The following is a 16,752-nucleotide window of genomic DNA, read 5'->3' as shown; positions in this document are numbered from 1 at the left end:
ATTAGTGGTATATATTCAATGCATTGAATTATTTTTTCCATGAAAATTTCACAAGATGTGGTTTCCCCCTTCCGTACGTGCTACAGTGGGCTAAATATCAGTTAAACAAATGAAAAACAAAAAGCATTCGTACAGCAGAAAATAAAATTCACCCCGTCGACTTGATGGACACCCCAGCATTGCAATAAAAACTTGGTTAATAAAAAAAACTTTACTACTTTAGTCAATCCTCTTTGGAATACCTCCTCTGATCTCCTGTTCGCCTGATATTTTTTCGAAAATTTTGAATTTGAAAATTTTTAAAATAGGATCGTTAAAAAAATGATTAAAAATGCAATGAATGAGAAAAATACATTTGATATCAATTTAATTGAAAACGACAGATTATTTTTTAATTAGAAACACGTACTTCATTCGGTTTACAATTTTTACCTTCAATAATGACTTGAGTGGAAAAGTACTTCACAATCTGCAAATGCGCGAATCATTTGAATGCTGAGATTCTAAAAACAATGTTCTAGGAAAGTCTGTGTTTGTGGGTTTTTCCTTATCTCTAGAATCTGAAACCAATATTTCTCTGAAATAAGGCAACAATACGGTGACTTTTTCCTGGTACATAATCGATCTAAGATTGTCATCGAAATGTTTGAAGATTACAGAAGGAAATATTGCGTAGTCCCGTAATATAAAAGACGACAAGAATCACGGATTGTCAACCAGTTCATCAAGAGACCTGCTAAGATTTACAAACCTCAAGGTATAACTTTCACTAATTAAATATTAACGAGTATTTGCTAATTGTAATTCGTTTTTGGAAAATTTTGGTATGATAATGATTATAATAATTTTTTCAAAAAATCTGTTTCGATTGCTTTTCAGATGAAATTCCTGTATCTTCTCGTTGCTGTCATGATGCTGGTGGCTATGGGCGCCAACAGGGTTGATGCTGATTGCAAATCCGGAAAATATAAGGGCCCCTGTGCTGTTTGGGATAACGAAGCATGCCGGCGTATTTGCAAAGAAGAGGGACGAGTGTCTGGACATTGCAGCGCACGTTTGGCGTGCTGGTGTGAAGGCTGTTAATAATCCCTTGAAAGCCATCCATGTCTGAAAAATATTGACTGAATAATCAGGTTGAAGAATAAAAATTATAAATTCAACATTAATCTGAGGAATTTTTAATAATTCCCAATCCTCCAGTACACGGAAAAAAAAATGATCGAAAATTCCATTTCCAAAAATCATTAAGGACTGGTTCAAAATTAATTTTAATTATTTCCATAGAATGTCTAATTATTTCTAATTTCCGTATATGAAAAGGAATTTACCTAGTTGGCAGAGGGTAACTTACCCCACGAGTTCTAAACGCCTGAAAATCTCAGGAGATGGCGCTTCCTTGTACGATAATATTGTTCCAAGTTCTAACCTAAATAACGTCAATTAAAAAACGTGTTGCTCCGAAATTTAATCAGCAATACTCCAAAATCCTGACAAGAGTTCAATACTTCCGCGATATTCAAAAAAGTCTACGAAATTTCGAGTTGATTTCCCCAAGTTTTCAAAAGCTGACACTCGGGAATTCCCCTATTAATGAAAAATGAGTATCTACACGAGTGCATAATATTCTCCTGATTAATTTCAATTGTCCAGTATAGCGGTAAAAAATCGAGATGTTGTTTACTTTGAGATTGACAGTGAAATGTTTGCAATGTCCTCTGAGAGGATTGAGCTCTCGAGGACTGACACAAGTGCAGCAATATTCGAATATTGCTCACCGTCGGCCAGTGCGAATCGTTAACGAGGAGGAGATCCTCGAGAAAATCGAGGAAGCTAAAGGGCCGAATGAATTTCTCGACGTGGAGAAGAGGAAGCCCTTAAAAGTCAGACCTAAGAAGAATAAGCCCAAAAAGAAAATCGTTGTCACTGAGGCTGACACTCGTTTGAGAGAAGACGGTCTTCTAAATTTCTCAGAGCTGAAAGAAAACGATCCCCTGTTGATGTAAGTATCTCCGACTCGCCCTTGGAATTTAATTTCCATGAAAAAAATCAATATCGATAATTCCAAGGGAGCTGGGAAAATTTTTTGAGCTCTTGTAATTTTTTGTAAAAATTTCGTATTGCTCAGAGATTCAGAGATATTCATTGAAATTCGTTGGGATTAAAAATTATTTAGACAATGCAATCGATGAGATAACTTTTGAAGCCTTGGTTTTCCCAGGAAGCTGATGATGTCCGTTAGATCCAGAAAGACTAGGGATAGAAACAGTAGAATAATCCTGGAAGGCCACAGATTAATAACGGATGCCCTCCACGCGGGCAGTATCCCCGAAGTGGTAGTTTTTAGCAGAGTTGCAGATGCTCTGAAGCTGCCACTTCCAGATGTGGGAATTAAATTATATAAAACACCATATAGAGCTATACAGACGTGGACGACGTTGACCACTTCTCCGGGACTTATGGGTGAGAGAAATTATATGTCTCACAATTTAATGTGCCATCAGTACAATTAATCTGGAAAGTAAATTCCAATAACATGAAACCGAATTTCTCCTCCAGCGTTTTTCAAAACCCCAGACACAGAGAGCATCAAGCCCTCCCCCGAGGCCCTGCCCCTGACAATAGTCTGTGACAACGTCAGAGAACCAGGAAATCTCGGTGCGATCCTCAGAGCCTGTGCGGCCGTGGGCTGCAAGCAATTAATCCTCGTCAAAGGTAAAAAAAAAACCTGAGGATCAAATAATAAAATCCAGAAAATTCCACACTATCCAAAATTACTGATTTATCTCAGAAACTACCTGATGAAATCCTCCTCCTCCTCCTCGAGTCAATTAAGAAATTTTCAGTTAAACGCTCATCCTCAATAAATTCTAGGCTGTGTTGATCTTTGGGATGCAAAAGTGCTGCGAAGTGCAGCAGGTGCGCACTTCCGCGTTCCCATATTTGGGACGAGAACTTGGAAGGAAATTCGAAGGATGATCGACCCTTCAGCCACCGTCTGGGTTGCCGACAACAATGCACTTGTAACCGAGGAAATTGAGGCAGAATCTCTGGATGAAACTAAGGAGGAACTACCGGATGGCATAGAGGGTGAAGTAGTTTCTCCCCAGAAGGATACGACAGTGCCCCTTGAGGATTACGAGGCCCAGGACAACCTATTCAAGGCAGTCGTCGATTCTGCGGAATTCAAGAATTACAGACAACGCCAGTATGACGCAAACCTGGCAAAAAAATTGATCTCGACAATTCCCATCATCCCGTATTACTCGACAAATTACCCCAACGCTGAGAATATACTGATTGTGGGTGGCGAGAGTGAGGGAGTGAGTCTCGAAGCCCTTGCCCTCGTTCACGAGAGGAATGGTGTACGACTTAATATTCCGATGACTAATGGCGTTGAAAGCCTCAACACAGGCATGGCACTTGGTATCATTGCCTTTGAGCTGAAACGACAGTTTTCTGTGAAAAAAACGTCAGAGTGCAACGATGAAATCCACTTAAATGAATAAACACAGTCCGACAGAGAATAATTTTGTCGTCTTATAATTTCGCTGGGAATGATTTAAGTGAGATAACTTTAATGATACTTGTTCAATATCAATTAATCTCGGGAAATTCTCCTCAAAAGAAAAACTTGCGAGATATATTTATGATCGGAAGAATGGTCAACCAATTTATCTAATTTTATCACAAAAATCCTTCACTGAATACCCCAAAACAAATGAGATAATTGTTTTTATGATCGACGAGCCAAAGAGATATTTATCGGAATAAAAAATGTTCTTGATTCATACTAATCTCTTATCATGGATGGAGATTGATTGCCTTTTGGGTAAAAGCCCCTGTAAATCAGTCAATTGAAATTGCATTAGAGTCCGGAGATGATTGATTCAGGTTTAATACAGTAGATGCACGAAATTCCCTCCAATGGAGTTTGAGTTGTCAGAAGGGCAGGTTCTGCAACAAAACACCGAGGAATGGAGGGGGAAGGGCTTGTATTGAGACAACCCCTTTGACCCCATTGTCGAGAGAGGAATGTAAGCCAGTTTTGAGCTGGCATAGGAACAACAACTGGCCTCCACTCTGAAACTGGCTAATAAACGATATTAAACAATACAGCCGAGGGCGTTCATGGATTTCGAGCTCTAATTGATGTGAAGAGCCACTCGTGCGTAGTGTCCCATTATTCTCCCGTTTATCCTCTTTTCTCTATCAAAAAGTACCAAGGATTTCCATCAATGGAATGTGGGGCATTTGCATGAGTGACGGTATTTTTTTTATCGAGGATTAATCCATCGAATCGGTGTAATCCTTTTCGATTAAAAGCGCTGTAGCGATTTGCATTGAAAGGAAATGCAATTATTTCAACTGATAAATTAAATCTCCAATTTTTCCCTCCAAGTGGAATGATTTTTTATCGTCCAAATTTGAGTTGTCAATTTTTTCAGTTCGTGCAAACAAATGGCCAGTAAAAATCCCGAATGAGGTAGAAAAAATAATGTAGTATTTGTTTGGTGAATACTTTTTTGTTCTCACATTTCAGACGCAAAACGTGAAATTCTGGGGAAATGGCGTATTTCTGCGGTACAATGTGGAGTGTAATTTTGGAGGACAGAAGTCAATATGCAAAGGACGAATGAAGGGGAATGATTTACAGGGGGTGCCCCCCCTCGCCCATCCCCTTTGTGAGAAGATCAATTCTGTTGCCCCCGGGGGTTACAAATGCTGAAGGGATGCGAATAAAGGGGAGGAAAAGGGAAGGCTCTTGCCAATACGTGATGCGGTGCATTGAAGTTACTCATGGTACATTCACGTTGTTAAAGTTATCCACTGTACCACAGACAGGTAATTAATTGCTCTTCTACGTGTAATCAAACTGAGTGAAGCAGATTACACGTGTGGTATAGTGGATTAATTACGAGGAAAACGAGTAAGCGATTTTCTCCACTAATGTCTCATCTTTCCTCTCGAGATAACTGGCTTCGTTTAATACTATTTTATTTCGTCGAGGCTGGAGATGAAATAACTTTCTCGTCTTTCAAAATGCTCGTTTGCTCTACGATCCATTGAACGAATAATAGAGAAAAAATTGATGAGCCAATTCAATTGGCTCATTAATTTTTTCATCGTGGTACTCCAGTAATCTCAAAAAACTGCAATTTCCCGAATTAATTCCACAATTTCCCTCTTCCTCATCCTCACCCTTTCATCCCCCGTTATTTGAAATCCCAAATATCGGAATACCCTCAGAAAGCCCTTTTGTTATTCAAATGTGTGCCGAGTGGCGCTTACCTCCAGCAACTCATTCAGCCCGAGACTGCAAAAGTAACAAAACTCAAAAAAAAAAACACCCTCTCCCACGGCGAAATCCCCCTCCAAAAAAAAAACCTCCGAAACAGGTACAGCAAGAGAACAAAAACAATTTGGCTCCCTCAGCTCGACCATTCACGATTCCCCCCTCACGGTTAAAAAAAAAAATCCTCTTTTTACCTCGCTTTATGTCGCCCCCACGGCGTGGAGTGCATGTGCTCTTGTAAATTCACGAACGGCGACAAGTGTCACCCCCTGCTCGGGTACACGCGGCACGTACCCTAAAGGTAGTGAAAAAATGCGCCAAAGAGGAGGGGGTTAAAACTGTCCAACAGAATCAGGTAGGCCACCCCCCATCAAAAAGAAAAAAATAAAGGAGAAAAACAACGATACCATCCCCGAAAAATAGTCCTCGACGGAGCCGGCAACGTCGCAAAATCTCCACCGGCACCTCGTGCACCCTCCCCGAACACTTTCAACTCGTGAACCTGCGCGCGCACACTCATCTACCCACATCTCCACACATTTACCCACACGATTGCAAAAAAAACAGTGTTCGGCTGCTGGTTGTGCTGCTGTTCTCGTACCGATGTAGAACCGGTCAATACTCCGGGCCAACGCGACGCGCGACGGCGCAGGACACAGGGGAAATACAACGAGAGTAAGAGAGAGAGCGGTGATGTGAAAATGTGGTGGATGACGTGAGGGTGGGAGAGGACAACACTTGGCCGCAGTGGTGGTGAGGGACGAGTGAGGAGGGGGTGGGTTCACCTCGTTGGCTGTGGGGGAATGTTGAGGAGAGAGGGGAGCGAATCTGCTGAGGGGGTTGAGAAGAGAGTGTGGGGAGGGATCAGGAGGGGGGCAGTTGTAGATCGGCTGCCAACTGATGGCGCGAGGCGCACGCAGGCACTTGGTAGTTTCGGAGCAGTTAGTAGTTCTCTCGGCGCCCGACTATAAAGTGCATCACAAGTAAAAGCGCGTTCGTGCCTCCTCCGCGGGGAGTAGCACCGCGGCTACAGCCACAGCCCGACGCCTCATTACAAAAAACACAATATTGACAAATTTGAATATTCGGCATTGTGAAAATGAGCCAGATTATTTGGACAGCAGTTTAATCGAGCTTTGAGCATATTGTGATTGTTATTCAATTCGCCGGGAGGCATGCACGTCAGTTGAGTGATGTGCTTCGTGCCATGTGAATGAACCACGACGCGAGTGATACGACTGTTGTGTTTTTGACACGAGGTGTTTCTTATTGAATTTTTGGTGGAGACGGGGTAAGAACGAGGTAGGGTGGAGTGGGGTGTAACAACGGTTCGGGTTGTATCAGGGGTACAGTGGAGTGTGTTTTTGTGATTTTTTTTCTTTCGGGGGGTTTTCACGTGTTTTGAGGAGTGAGTGAAACTACACATGGTTTTGACAACGTTACGCACCATGTGCGTCGGCTGACGGAACGTGGGACTCATTTTTCACTCGGTTTTTGAGGGAATTTTGGAGAGATGGACATCTGGATTCTAGCGGCCGTCGCCTTCATCGGTAGGTGTCAACAGATATTTGTTTTTGGTCATTCTTTGGAGCAATTTATTATTGATTCAAACATGCTGTAAAAGGAGGCGTGTTGGATTGAGTTTATCATGAATTTTTTTGGAAATATCTCTGGAGCTCGTCGAGATAGCGGGATCTTGTTAGACCCTTTTTGTAGCTCTCGATTAGTTATCGAAAAATGATATTGACACATATTTTTGTACCCCCTGTAGTTTCAGAGATATTCCTGGATTACTCGTTGAATCTCATAATTTCGGAATTCATTGAAGAGACCATTTGATTCGAAATATCCGTGTCAAATTGCGTTGTCAGGGATACACCCGAAATTTATAGTCAACGTGCGTTGACATTTGATTTAACATTCGTTGGATGTGAAAGAGATAATGCGTGGGTTGATGATATAATGAGGGGAAAGGGGAACCTTCCAAAAGCCCTTCGGTCGATACTGCCAGTTACTTGGGCAATTTCTTTATGTGTGTGCGCATGAAGGCACATACTTTACTCACTTACCCTGATGATACAATTCGGAAGCCAACTGGTAAAGTAAGATAGGTTGAGTTATCAATTATTCCTAACGAAAAGTAATGACTGAACGTCAGGAGATTTTATTTAACCCATTGACTCTCCAAGAAAATGTCTTCTCGCATCTTCTTCTAAAATCGATAGTTCAAAAAATCCATCGATATTTTATAAAAGCAATAGTTTTAGTTGAGATAGTTTTCTATTTCATATTCGGGCATTGAGGTTTCACCCAATTTTAAAATCCACCGATGGTTTTTACAAGCATCTGCGATACCGCCCTCATGTAATTACCACTGGTCTTCTTACATTAGATGAATTTCTTGCGGCACTCAAACCCACACAAACGCAGAACTTGTACATCTCCTCTATTCTGCCCCCTGGGCTCGTTTATTTCCACGCTACAAGTATTTTCCAAGACTTGCATTCCAACAGACTTTCAAATATATCAACATTTCAGGGTATATTTTTTTCGCCTTTTCCCGGAATTAATTCTGCACGTCGCCGCGATAAATGATTTCATGTGCAAAAATTTATTCAAATGAATATGATTATTTGTTATGAACAAATGACAATAATGCTACCACCAGAACTATTCAACTCCTGAATTCCATGAATAATTTTTCCTAATCAATCAACGGACTCGAATATTAAAAAAAAAATCCAAACATTTATGGGGTCATAAAACAATGTGGAAAAATCGCACTGGCTGTATTATTGAATGAGTAAAAAATGGAAACCCCCCGTCATCACAACGATTCGATAAAGAAATGACTTGTCCTGAAAGGAATCACCTCGTGAGGATACCTTATGCCAGAAGTTCCGTTATATCGTTACGATTCATGGAGTTAAAATACCAAGCTTAATCTTCACCCTGGCACAACACATGGGTGACTTAGATACACCTCACACAGGCATTATCATGTATCATCTTTCCTCTCAGCTCTTTCAGTCACGTCGTTGTTATATACCGTATACTCTATATTGTTAACCCCATTTCTAGCCTCGTAATTTCGATAAATCGATCTGCCTCTCGATAATCCTTCTATTTTAATACCAATTTTTTATCTGTACACATTTTCCCGGAAATTGCCGAGCGCATCCGGCGGATTGAGACATTAAAAATAATCCAATGAGACAATAAAACCAGACGCGTTAATATTAAATTGTCATTTTGGCGACATTCCAGGGGGTGGAATTAAAATCGTAATTAAGCGCCAACAAGAGCTTTATTTTATGGCGATTCACCGAGGATTTCCCGTGTGACACTCGGCAAAATCCGCCTGATTTTTTTTTCAACTCTTTCAGGAGGAAAAAGATAAACGATAACACGTCGGGTTGTTCTCTAGTTTCCACTTTTCAGGGTGTATCTCATGATCCATGAAAAATAGCGAATTCTTTGTATGAAACTTTTTACAGCAATCCTTTTCCCCGAGAAAATAAGTCCCGAGAAAAATTTCGGTATCTCTCTTCAATCCAGAGATATTCCTTGAAAACTCCCATAACAACTAAAATTGATTTGCTTACCTTTTTCCCTTGGTCCCCAAATCGTGACTATATCTCAAATAAAAATACCGTCAATATTCCACAACTCCATTCATCGTGAAAAATATTCATCATTCCGTGAATAAACACGACATTTTTGTGGCTCATCTCCATATTGACGTAATCTCCGTGAATTGGTTTCTAAGAAAAAAGCGCCGGAAGCTCCCATAAATTGAAGTATTAGCTTGTCGAGGAAATAAGGTCACATACAAGATCAATAATAAAGTAAGACGAGGACGCAGAGACTGTGGAAAGCCACGAATGTTGAAAAGGAAATAAAAAAATGGACATAAAAAGAGGGGCTCTTAATCAGCGTTTCCGTTTAAGAGGCACCGGTTCCCAAGGTGTGCCAACATTTCGCATATTTCGTTTCCTCTTGTGCACAATGGATTTGCACATATTCACCAGATGGATTGATGTCGGGTTGACGTCGGGTTGATGTTGGGTTGATGTCGTGTTGATGTCGAGGTAGCCGATATAAAACCTGGTGTCTGTCCAGCGTAATACAGTGATGCAGTTGATGCCTTCAATCTCGTCGTCACGTACAACACGTGGCGCCGCGGCTAATAACGAGATTCAGTGGTACGGCGACAGCATACCGCAGACACAAAACAAAGTAATCAGATAGCACTGTATAAATGCTAAATGTGGGAATAAAAAGGAATCGGCAATTCAGGGGATTCTTGGTATTCCTCGGAGATAAAAAAATCCCTTTTACCAAAAGCACAGCGCTATAATAGTAAGAATTAATGAATCAATAATTGTGGAATTAATATCCGTAGTATAATGATAATAAAATAAAAATTCTCGGGTATTTGACAAAGGGGTCGTAATTATTTGTCATTATTTATTTAGTACAAAGAAATTCATTTGGGTGTGAGTGAAATATTGAGTGACTTTGGAGCTGTAAGAAAAACCGTTTGAAAAGTGAAAAATAAATGGAGAATGGTGATTGGGAGGGGAAATACGGTGTATATAACAATGCGAAGTGCAATGGAGGGTTGGTGTACATAACAAAGTGGATGTCCCCTCATGATGTGTCGATAAAGGGCGCACTTTTCCAGTACTTTTCTAGTACAAAGGCCAGACGGTCCCAATTTTTCCCGGACTTTGAGTGGGCGTGGCGAAAACCTCGGTTAAAGCCCAAGTGGATGCACAACCGCATGTGTATATAAGGTATATTGTATCCACATATGTATTGAAGGTATACCGATCATGGATGGGGAAAGCCACCGTTGTCGAGTGGCTTCTCAAAACACAGGACCCCACTTTTGTTCATGTCTATGTACTGGTTTTGATGGTACACTACCCTTATGTCGCCAATACCGTTTTCATCGATTTTGACATCGAGAGGGGGGGAAGTCTATTGAAAATGAAGGACTGCCACGTGTAATATACGATTTATTGGTGAACACGAAACGCCTTCTTTTTTATTTATTTTTTTAAATCCATAACATCAATTTTCTTGAGTGCCCCAACGATCTCACAATTTTCATCTTAAATTCGGCTTGATAAATGGATAAACAGGAAAATTATTCTTGAGCTGGTGATAAATGTTGCGAGCGATTTGAGTTTTAAATTAATGCTGAAGCATCCGGATTTGGAGTATCCAAATCGACGGAAAGTCACGGAGTCGGTAGATTTTTCTAAAATCATCGCATCCGCTAGAAACTCGAGTTGGATAGAAAAAGAAAGAGAAGCGTTAGAAGAAAAAAAGAAAGAATTCCGGACAAAGTTGCCCCTCAAGTATAGGGAGAAGGAAGAAAAAACGAGGGAAGAATATGGGTGAAGAGATATAAGTTTTTGATGTGGAAAAAAGTCTGGAGAGCATGAGCCCTCGAGGAGAATTTTAGCCAGATATAAAATATATTACCCGCGGTATGAAAAACTCGTTCAATACTTTGTTCTCCAGGGGATTTTTATTATTTTTGTCGGGCATTTGCCGCAGGCTCGAAAACCCAATAAAAATAGTTTCCACCAATTGCGTGGGGGAGATTCTTCGGTCGGATAACTGAATACTGAGTGCGTAGATTTTCCGATCCATGGATTTTTCTATTTTTGTACCGGTGATAATTGTCTAAATAAGCGGAGTTGAAATAATGAGGAACAAAGATCCAGTTCCCACCGTTTTTTTTTCGAGTATTGATGGAAACCAGTCTTTTGCAATGAATAAAAAAAATTACCCCATGTGGCAAGCGTGAGAGAAGGCGGGGTCTCATAATTTTTTTTCCTGATTTCTTTTTTTTTTTTTTTCATTATGATACAGCCTTCGATGCCTCCAGGAAGGCCACTGGAATTCTCGGGTTCTCAGAAACCGTGAGTTCTCCTGAAAATCCCTCAATTACTATAATTTACTCGGAAAAAAATGGTTTACCCGTTCAATAGTTCAATTAACAAGTTAACTCGTTTCTGTGAGAGCTAAATAATCAATACGGTGTAATTTTGACAAATTAACAATTTTTCCAGTCATTATATTCAATGCAATTTTTCTGCATGCAATCAAGCTGGAATGGAATTTTTCATTTCAAATTAGAATCAATTGGATCTATGCAAAAATTTCTTTTTTCGTGGAACAATTCTGATGAATTCCTGCGACTCATTAATTTCCAATTCTCTCAGAGTGAAATCCCGTGGGAATAATTGAAGAGTGCCATTTACATTTGGCTCAACTTCCATTTGGCCACCTCTCATTCAATTTGAGATTTTCATTTCCAAAAAGCGGCGATCTTATCCCATTTCTCTCATCAATGCGGAACTTGAAATACATTCAGATACATTAATCTTTTTGCACTCTTGGAAAAAAGCCCACCCCTTTGATCCCCGAGGGTGGCTGTTCAGTCGAAAGAAACTTGAGAGAAAAAAAAATTGATTTATTCCCCGGGTTTTATTTCGCCCTCTCTTTTCATTTTCATTCTCGACAGTGAGTGCATACCCAATGCAAACATTTCCACATAAATATTTTCTCAAATCCCCCACATAACCCACCACAGCTGGATGACGAAAGATTGGGTGAATGCGTGTTGTACACCTATCAACAAATCGAATTGTGTTTCACTAAATGGTGTTGCACAATTGTCGGTTGAGTCACAGTGCGTTCGATTGATAAGAGAATGGCTAATCGGTGAATATAAACTTGAATGTTTCTAATGAAAAAAAAATTGGCCATAGTTTTCCCATTCGGTGATGGAGTCTTATCGGAGAAATAAGTGCACTAACAAATGAACCATGGATATATGCTCTTTATTTCCGGTCGTTGTTGCCTCACTCCAGGAGATAACGCCCAGCGGATCTTCCATCGCCGATTATTCGAGAATGGCAGAGTGTAATTTTCTGGAGTTTCTCGCATTTTCGAGGTACTTCTTCGACTTTCAAAATGATCGGCTACTCGTAAAAATCGCATCATTCGGGTAGAAGATATCGGCCAACTCCCAAAGCTTCAATTTACAATCGTATAGCGAAGTGGTAAAGCAGATAAAATGAATTTAACGATTTTCCTAATTATCGATTGTCCTCGGAAAAATACCAATTTCAGGCGGAATCACCAGAAGACTTTTTTGCAGCTGATTAAATTTCCGACAAAAAAGGTCTTCCGATGTTTGCTCCCCAAATCGATAGTTCCTTGATTAATCGGTAATTAACACAGCGGCGTAATCATAATGCGAATATAAATCGAAATCAACATTTCTCTGAATTGTCAATTTAATTCGAGATCCATTGATTTACGCTGAAAACATTGAAGGGGTGTTTTGAAGTCAATGAAATTCTGAACAAAAAAGGTCTTTTGAGATTATCCATAAAAATCCATAAAAAATCCATAAAAAATCAATAGGCTTCCAAGCAATTGGTATTTAATCAAATGAAAATTTTTTTTTCCCCATGAAAAGTGGTTTTCCAGGGTTATAGGCTCCTCCCCAGGACTTTGAATGCCGACGAACGGAAATGGCCACTACATAGGTAATTTCCCCAGCTCTGGAGACTTTTGGTGCGGTGATATGTGCCACATGTGTGGGTTTACACCGCGTATCTGTCTTCTCGCCACAATCTCGTGGTTCGGATCGAAAGGCCGGCGATAAATTTTTTGTCCACCCCCTGCCCCTCCAAACCACACACAGCAAAACTCGGAAATGTTATGTATATATCTAACTTATGGGGATACAAACTCTCTGCATCGCCCGCATATTCGTGAAAGACTAACGAATTTATTGTTCAGTTAATTCTGTACGTCTGCCGCTTCGGATTCGCGCTTATTGTACATTCGACTTCAATTTATTGCTGCACACCAACTCTTATAAAGTGGGACTCAGCGTTATTTTTCGGTGGAAAATGAGAATTTTTTTTTGTCCCGCTGGGTTTTGACACGACAAAGGGGCACATTATCTCGTTTGTTTTTTTTTTCTTCTTTTCCGAGATATCGGGTAATTTTATCTTTATGGAGATTTCCTGTGTCAATGATCCAAGATGCAGTTGGAGAACGAGGATTTAATCTATGGGTTAGTGATTTCTCCGGGTCTAGGGCAATCGTTAGTGTTAATTGTTCGAGTGATCGTTATCTAGGACTGAGGGTTTTTTATGACATTCTTTCTATCTCTAAAACGTTCGTCAAAGTTTAAAAAACAACAAGATAATAATTTAATCTCTGACTGACACTTTTGTGAAAGATAGTGTTGAAAAATCGAAAAATTTCAATTTTCTAAAGAAAATTGAAATTTTTCTTTCAGTATTTATGAATTCCTTCAGACAGACTGAACAAACACTCAGCCCTGAACTTCAACCTTCTATTTCTCTCCCAATTCCACAAGAGGAGAAAATTCAAAGAATCCCTTTGCCCCGGAACCTGCAGAAACTCTTCCTCGACTATTCCTCGAGAATTCATTTCCCATAAAAAAACAGCAAAGATCTTTCCATTTATGTTGTGCACATTGTACCATACCTCCGGAATACTTTTATTCCAACCATGAATGGGGCAATTCCCCGGTCAGTTCAATCCCCTGATTCCACTATTAAATGTTTTGCATTCTCTCCGCGGTTCAATGCCTCTTTCCCCAGAAATTTAAACAAAAATTCGGATTTTCGTTGCTCTTGTACTCTCCCATCCGATGGAATTTCCAGAGTTATTGAAACGATATTTTATACGAGTTGAATTGAATGGATGTAATCACTCTTTCGAGTTGAGGATTCATTGGAGAAGTGTATGGAAATGTCACGACTGTTTCCAAACTCGATTCTTTATTGTAATGAAGGCGACCCTACGAACTTTTCGAAAGATCTGATTCACGGGTTTTGTCCAACACGTCTATGTAAACAGATTGTTCACCTCTCTTCCTTTCCTCTTCTTTGTGCGAGAGACATTGTTTGTACAACAATATTTATTCCAACAATTCCACGACTCCGTTAATAAATTAATGTTCATCGAATTTGGATGCTCATCGGATTTTTTTCGAGGGTACGGTTTATTGCGTATTGTATCGTATCAGGGCGATTTGGTAGAAGTTTGAGAGGAAACGTGATCTGTGGAAAATGTACGAGGGGAGAGTGAAAATAAGATGAGAAAGGAGGATGTGGAGGAGTGCAGATGTTATGTCAGAATTCTAGAAAGAGGGAGAGAAAACCCTTGAAGGGCTCCTTCGGACTGGGTCTTCAATTCGCCATGTATACATAGCCTCCTTCACTCCTGTGTACTGCATCCCTCAGGATTATTGCCTCTAGGGTTAAAACCACACACATCGCTCATTCAGAATTGCTAACAGTCGTTCCAATGAAAGTCGAGTTGTCCGTTTAATGAAAATTAAACAAGCCACTTCGAAGGGGTCGGCCTCATCTATTTCTCTAATTCCATGTATACATATGTTTTTTTTCTGGAGGGGCTGTGGTAAAATAACTTTATATAATAATTATTTCCTGGGAATATTTCCTAATTCCCAACCGATAGCGAAATTTTTACTGCATTACTGGTAATTCTGCATAAATAAATAAATTATTAATCTGAGATAATTATTTTGCAGTGGAAAAAATCAGGATATTGAAAGTGAGAAATATTTATTCAGACAGGAAGAAGATTGGTCGGGTTTATGAATAGAATTTCCTGTTGATTCACCACGATAAAATCAATTTCAATTCCAACGGCATTGCCCGTTCATTTTCGAATCAATTATGGAAATCAATATCCCCCACGCGTGAAACATATTCAAAAATCAAGTGAATACATCGTCACTGCATTTTATCATCCACTGGAGTGAAACAATCACTCAAATGGATAATTTATTTCCTTCTCCGTGAAAAATCATTTTTACATCTTCTCCCGTTGTTTATATTTCGATTTTATCCCGATATCATTGTTCTTCTGTTAATAAAAATTTACACTCCCAGATAAATAATATAAAAATACTCAGGATAACCGAATTGCATTAACAATCTGAATTTAATTAGAGATCTAATACCCATATATTCCGGGGATTCATTTGTATGTGAGACCCCATACCACGAATATTTCCGAAATATACCGTTTGAGGAATTATCGTTAACGAGCTCGAGACCAGATATATTTACTTGGAATACATTCTCGTTATGTACAAAGATGTGCACATAGAAATTCTCAATGAGGAATGTACTCATACCGAAAAACGGAATTTACTCGCTATTTGACTGCTAATTTCCCGGTAAATGAATACCATTTAGAAGGAAAAATTTCAAGTCAATTATTTCATGATTATTTAAATCAAATCACATGTTATAAATTTCTATAGGATTTATTATAATTTTTGCATGGACTTTTAACAAAATAAAGAAATTAATAATTTTTGAATGAGGAAAAATAAAAATTATTTGACTATTGTATTATAAAATCTGATCCTTGGGCTCTGCTTAGATTTCACGGTAATTTAACGGCATTAATGCGATACCTGAGTGATCGGGTCATGCGATTTTATTCATTATTAAAAAGGGGATAATTAAAATCACTCGTGTAGTCACCTGTGGATGCACACGACTGAGCACGCGGTTTGCAAAATTATCATTGAATTTGAGTGAGCGAGACTAATCGTTAACGTCTGAACTCTGAAATGAGTGTGAAATTATTTTCACTCCGTATTATTTATTATTTTTTTTATTTTCGAGCCAAATACCCGGGGCTAATTGTGCACTTATTCCCTCCAATCGAGATTTACCGATTAACCGATCAATCGTCACGAGCAAATTGACCGATCGCTTATCATTTTCCCCTGCACTTGTCTCTTCATTTTCTCTCCCCCTTTTTTGGGAGATTAATTAATACACGGGTAGATTTGCAATTTGTTTCTAGACCGGAGGAGTTGATCCCCCACTTTCAATTGAATGCCAAAACTCGTTTGGCATTTTTTTTCAGTGACGAGTTGTCCGACAGGTTTTGCCGTCGGCTTTTTTGTTTGTTTTGACCGTGTAATCACTAGTGATTCAGTTTCTTATCGCAAATTGATAGATAACGTCTGGACGCCGATTATCACGCATTAAAAAAAATCATCGATTTGTCTTTTTTGCCGATAGCCTGACGAAATGTTGAATTTTCAATTCGATTGTCACGTCGAGCTGTCAATCGTCGAGAAAAGGGAGAGTAACCATTTTCTCAACCCATAATCTTGTCAATGATTGGGGGTCGACCCCAATTAAAAAATACCGAGTCCATCCGTCAGAGGCCCAACTGTCATCAATGTTTCACGTCACTTGATTTGTAACCTTTTCCCATTCCTCCTGCATTTCTTATTTCATATTCATCTCGGGACTAGTCGAGACAACATGTCCTGAATAATGAATTTGACCGTAAGTCTTGACTTATTTACGCTCGCGTTGAGATACGTCTTGTGG

General features: G+C 39.5%; 3 protein-coding genes across 3 annotated transcripts in view; all 3 read left to right on the top strand.

Moving 5' to 3' along the window:
- The first annotated feature begins 648 nt into the window (after positions 1–648).
- On the top strand, positions 649–1,166 carry LOC105266680 (drosomycin-like). Its single transcript, XM_011305024.1, has 2 exons — positions 649–757; positions 880–1,166. Exon 2 carries the CDS (start codon positions 880–882, stop codon positions 1,081–1,083), a length of 204 nt encoding a protein of 67 aa, XP_011303326.1. The 5' UTR covers positions 649–757; the 3' UTR covers positions 1,084–1,166.
- Positions 1,167–1,231: 65 nt separating this feature from the next.
- LOC105266679 (rRNA methyltransferase 3, mitochondrial) lies at positions 1,232–3,527 on the top strand. Its single transcript, XM_011305023.1, has 4 exons — positions 1,232–1,999; positions 2,219–2,460; positions 2,557–2,712; positions 2,872–3,527. Exons 1-4 carry the CDS (start codon positions 1,671–1,673, stop codon positions 3,504–3,506), a joined length of 1,362 nt encoding a protein of 453 aa, XP_011303325.1. The 5' UTR covers positions 1,232–1,670; the 3' UTR covers positions 3,507–3,527.
- A 2,707-nt stretch (positions 3,528–6,234) lies between these two features.
- The window catches only part of dtn (transmembrane protein 132C dtn), a 37,040-nt gene continuing 26,522 nt past the window's right edge, over positions 6,235–16,752 (top strand). The window contains exon 1 of the mRNA XM_011305022.1: positions 6,235–6,843. Within this exon, the coding sequence (XP_011303324.1) occupies positions 6,807–6,843 (37 nt within the window). The 5' untranslated portion in view covers positions 6,235–6,806. The remainder of the gene's footprint in view (positions 6,844–16,752) is intronic.

Source organism: Fopius arisanus, unplaced genomic scaffold (genome assembly GCF_000806365.1).
Source record: "Fopius arisanus strain USDA-PBARC FA_bdor unplaced genomic scaffold, ASM80636v1 scaffold00040, whole genome shotgun sequence".
NCBI lineage: Eukaryota > Metazoa > Arthropoda > Insecta > Hymenoptera > Braconidae > Fopius > Fopius arisanus.
The sequence above is the reverse complement of the archived record's forward strand: the minus strand, read 5'-3'. Positions and strand labels throughout refer to the sequence as shown.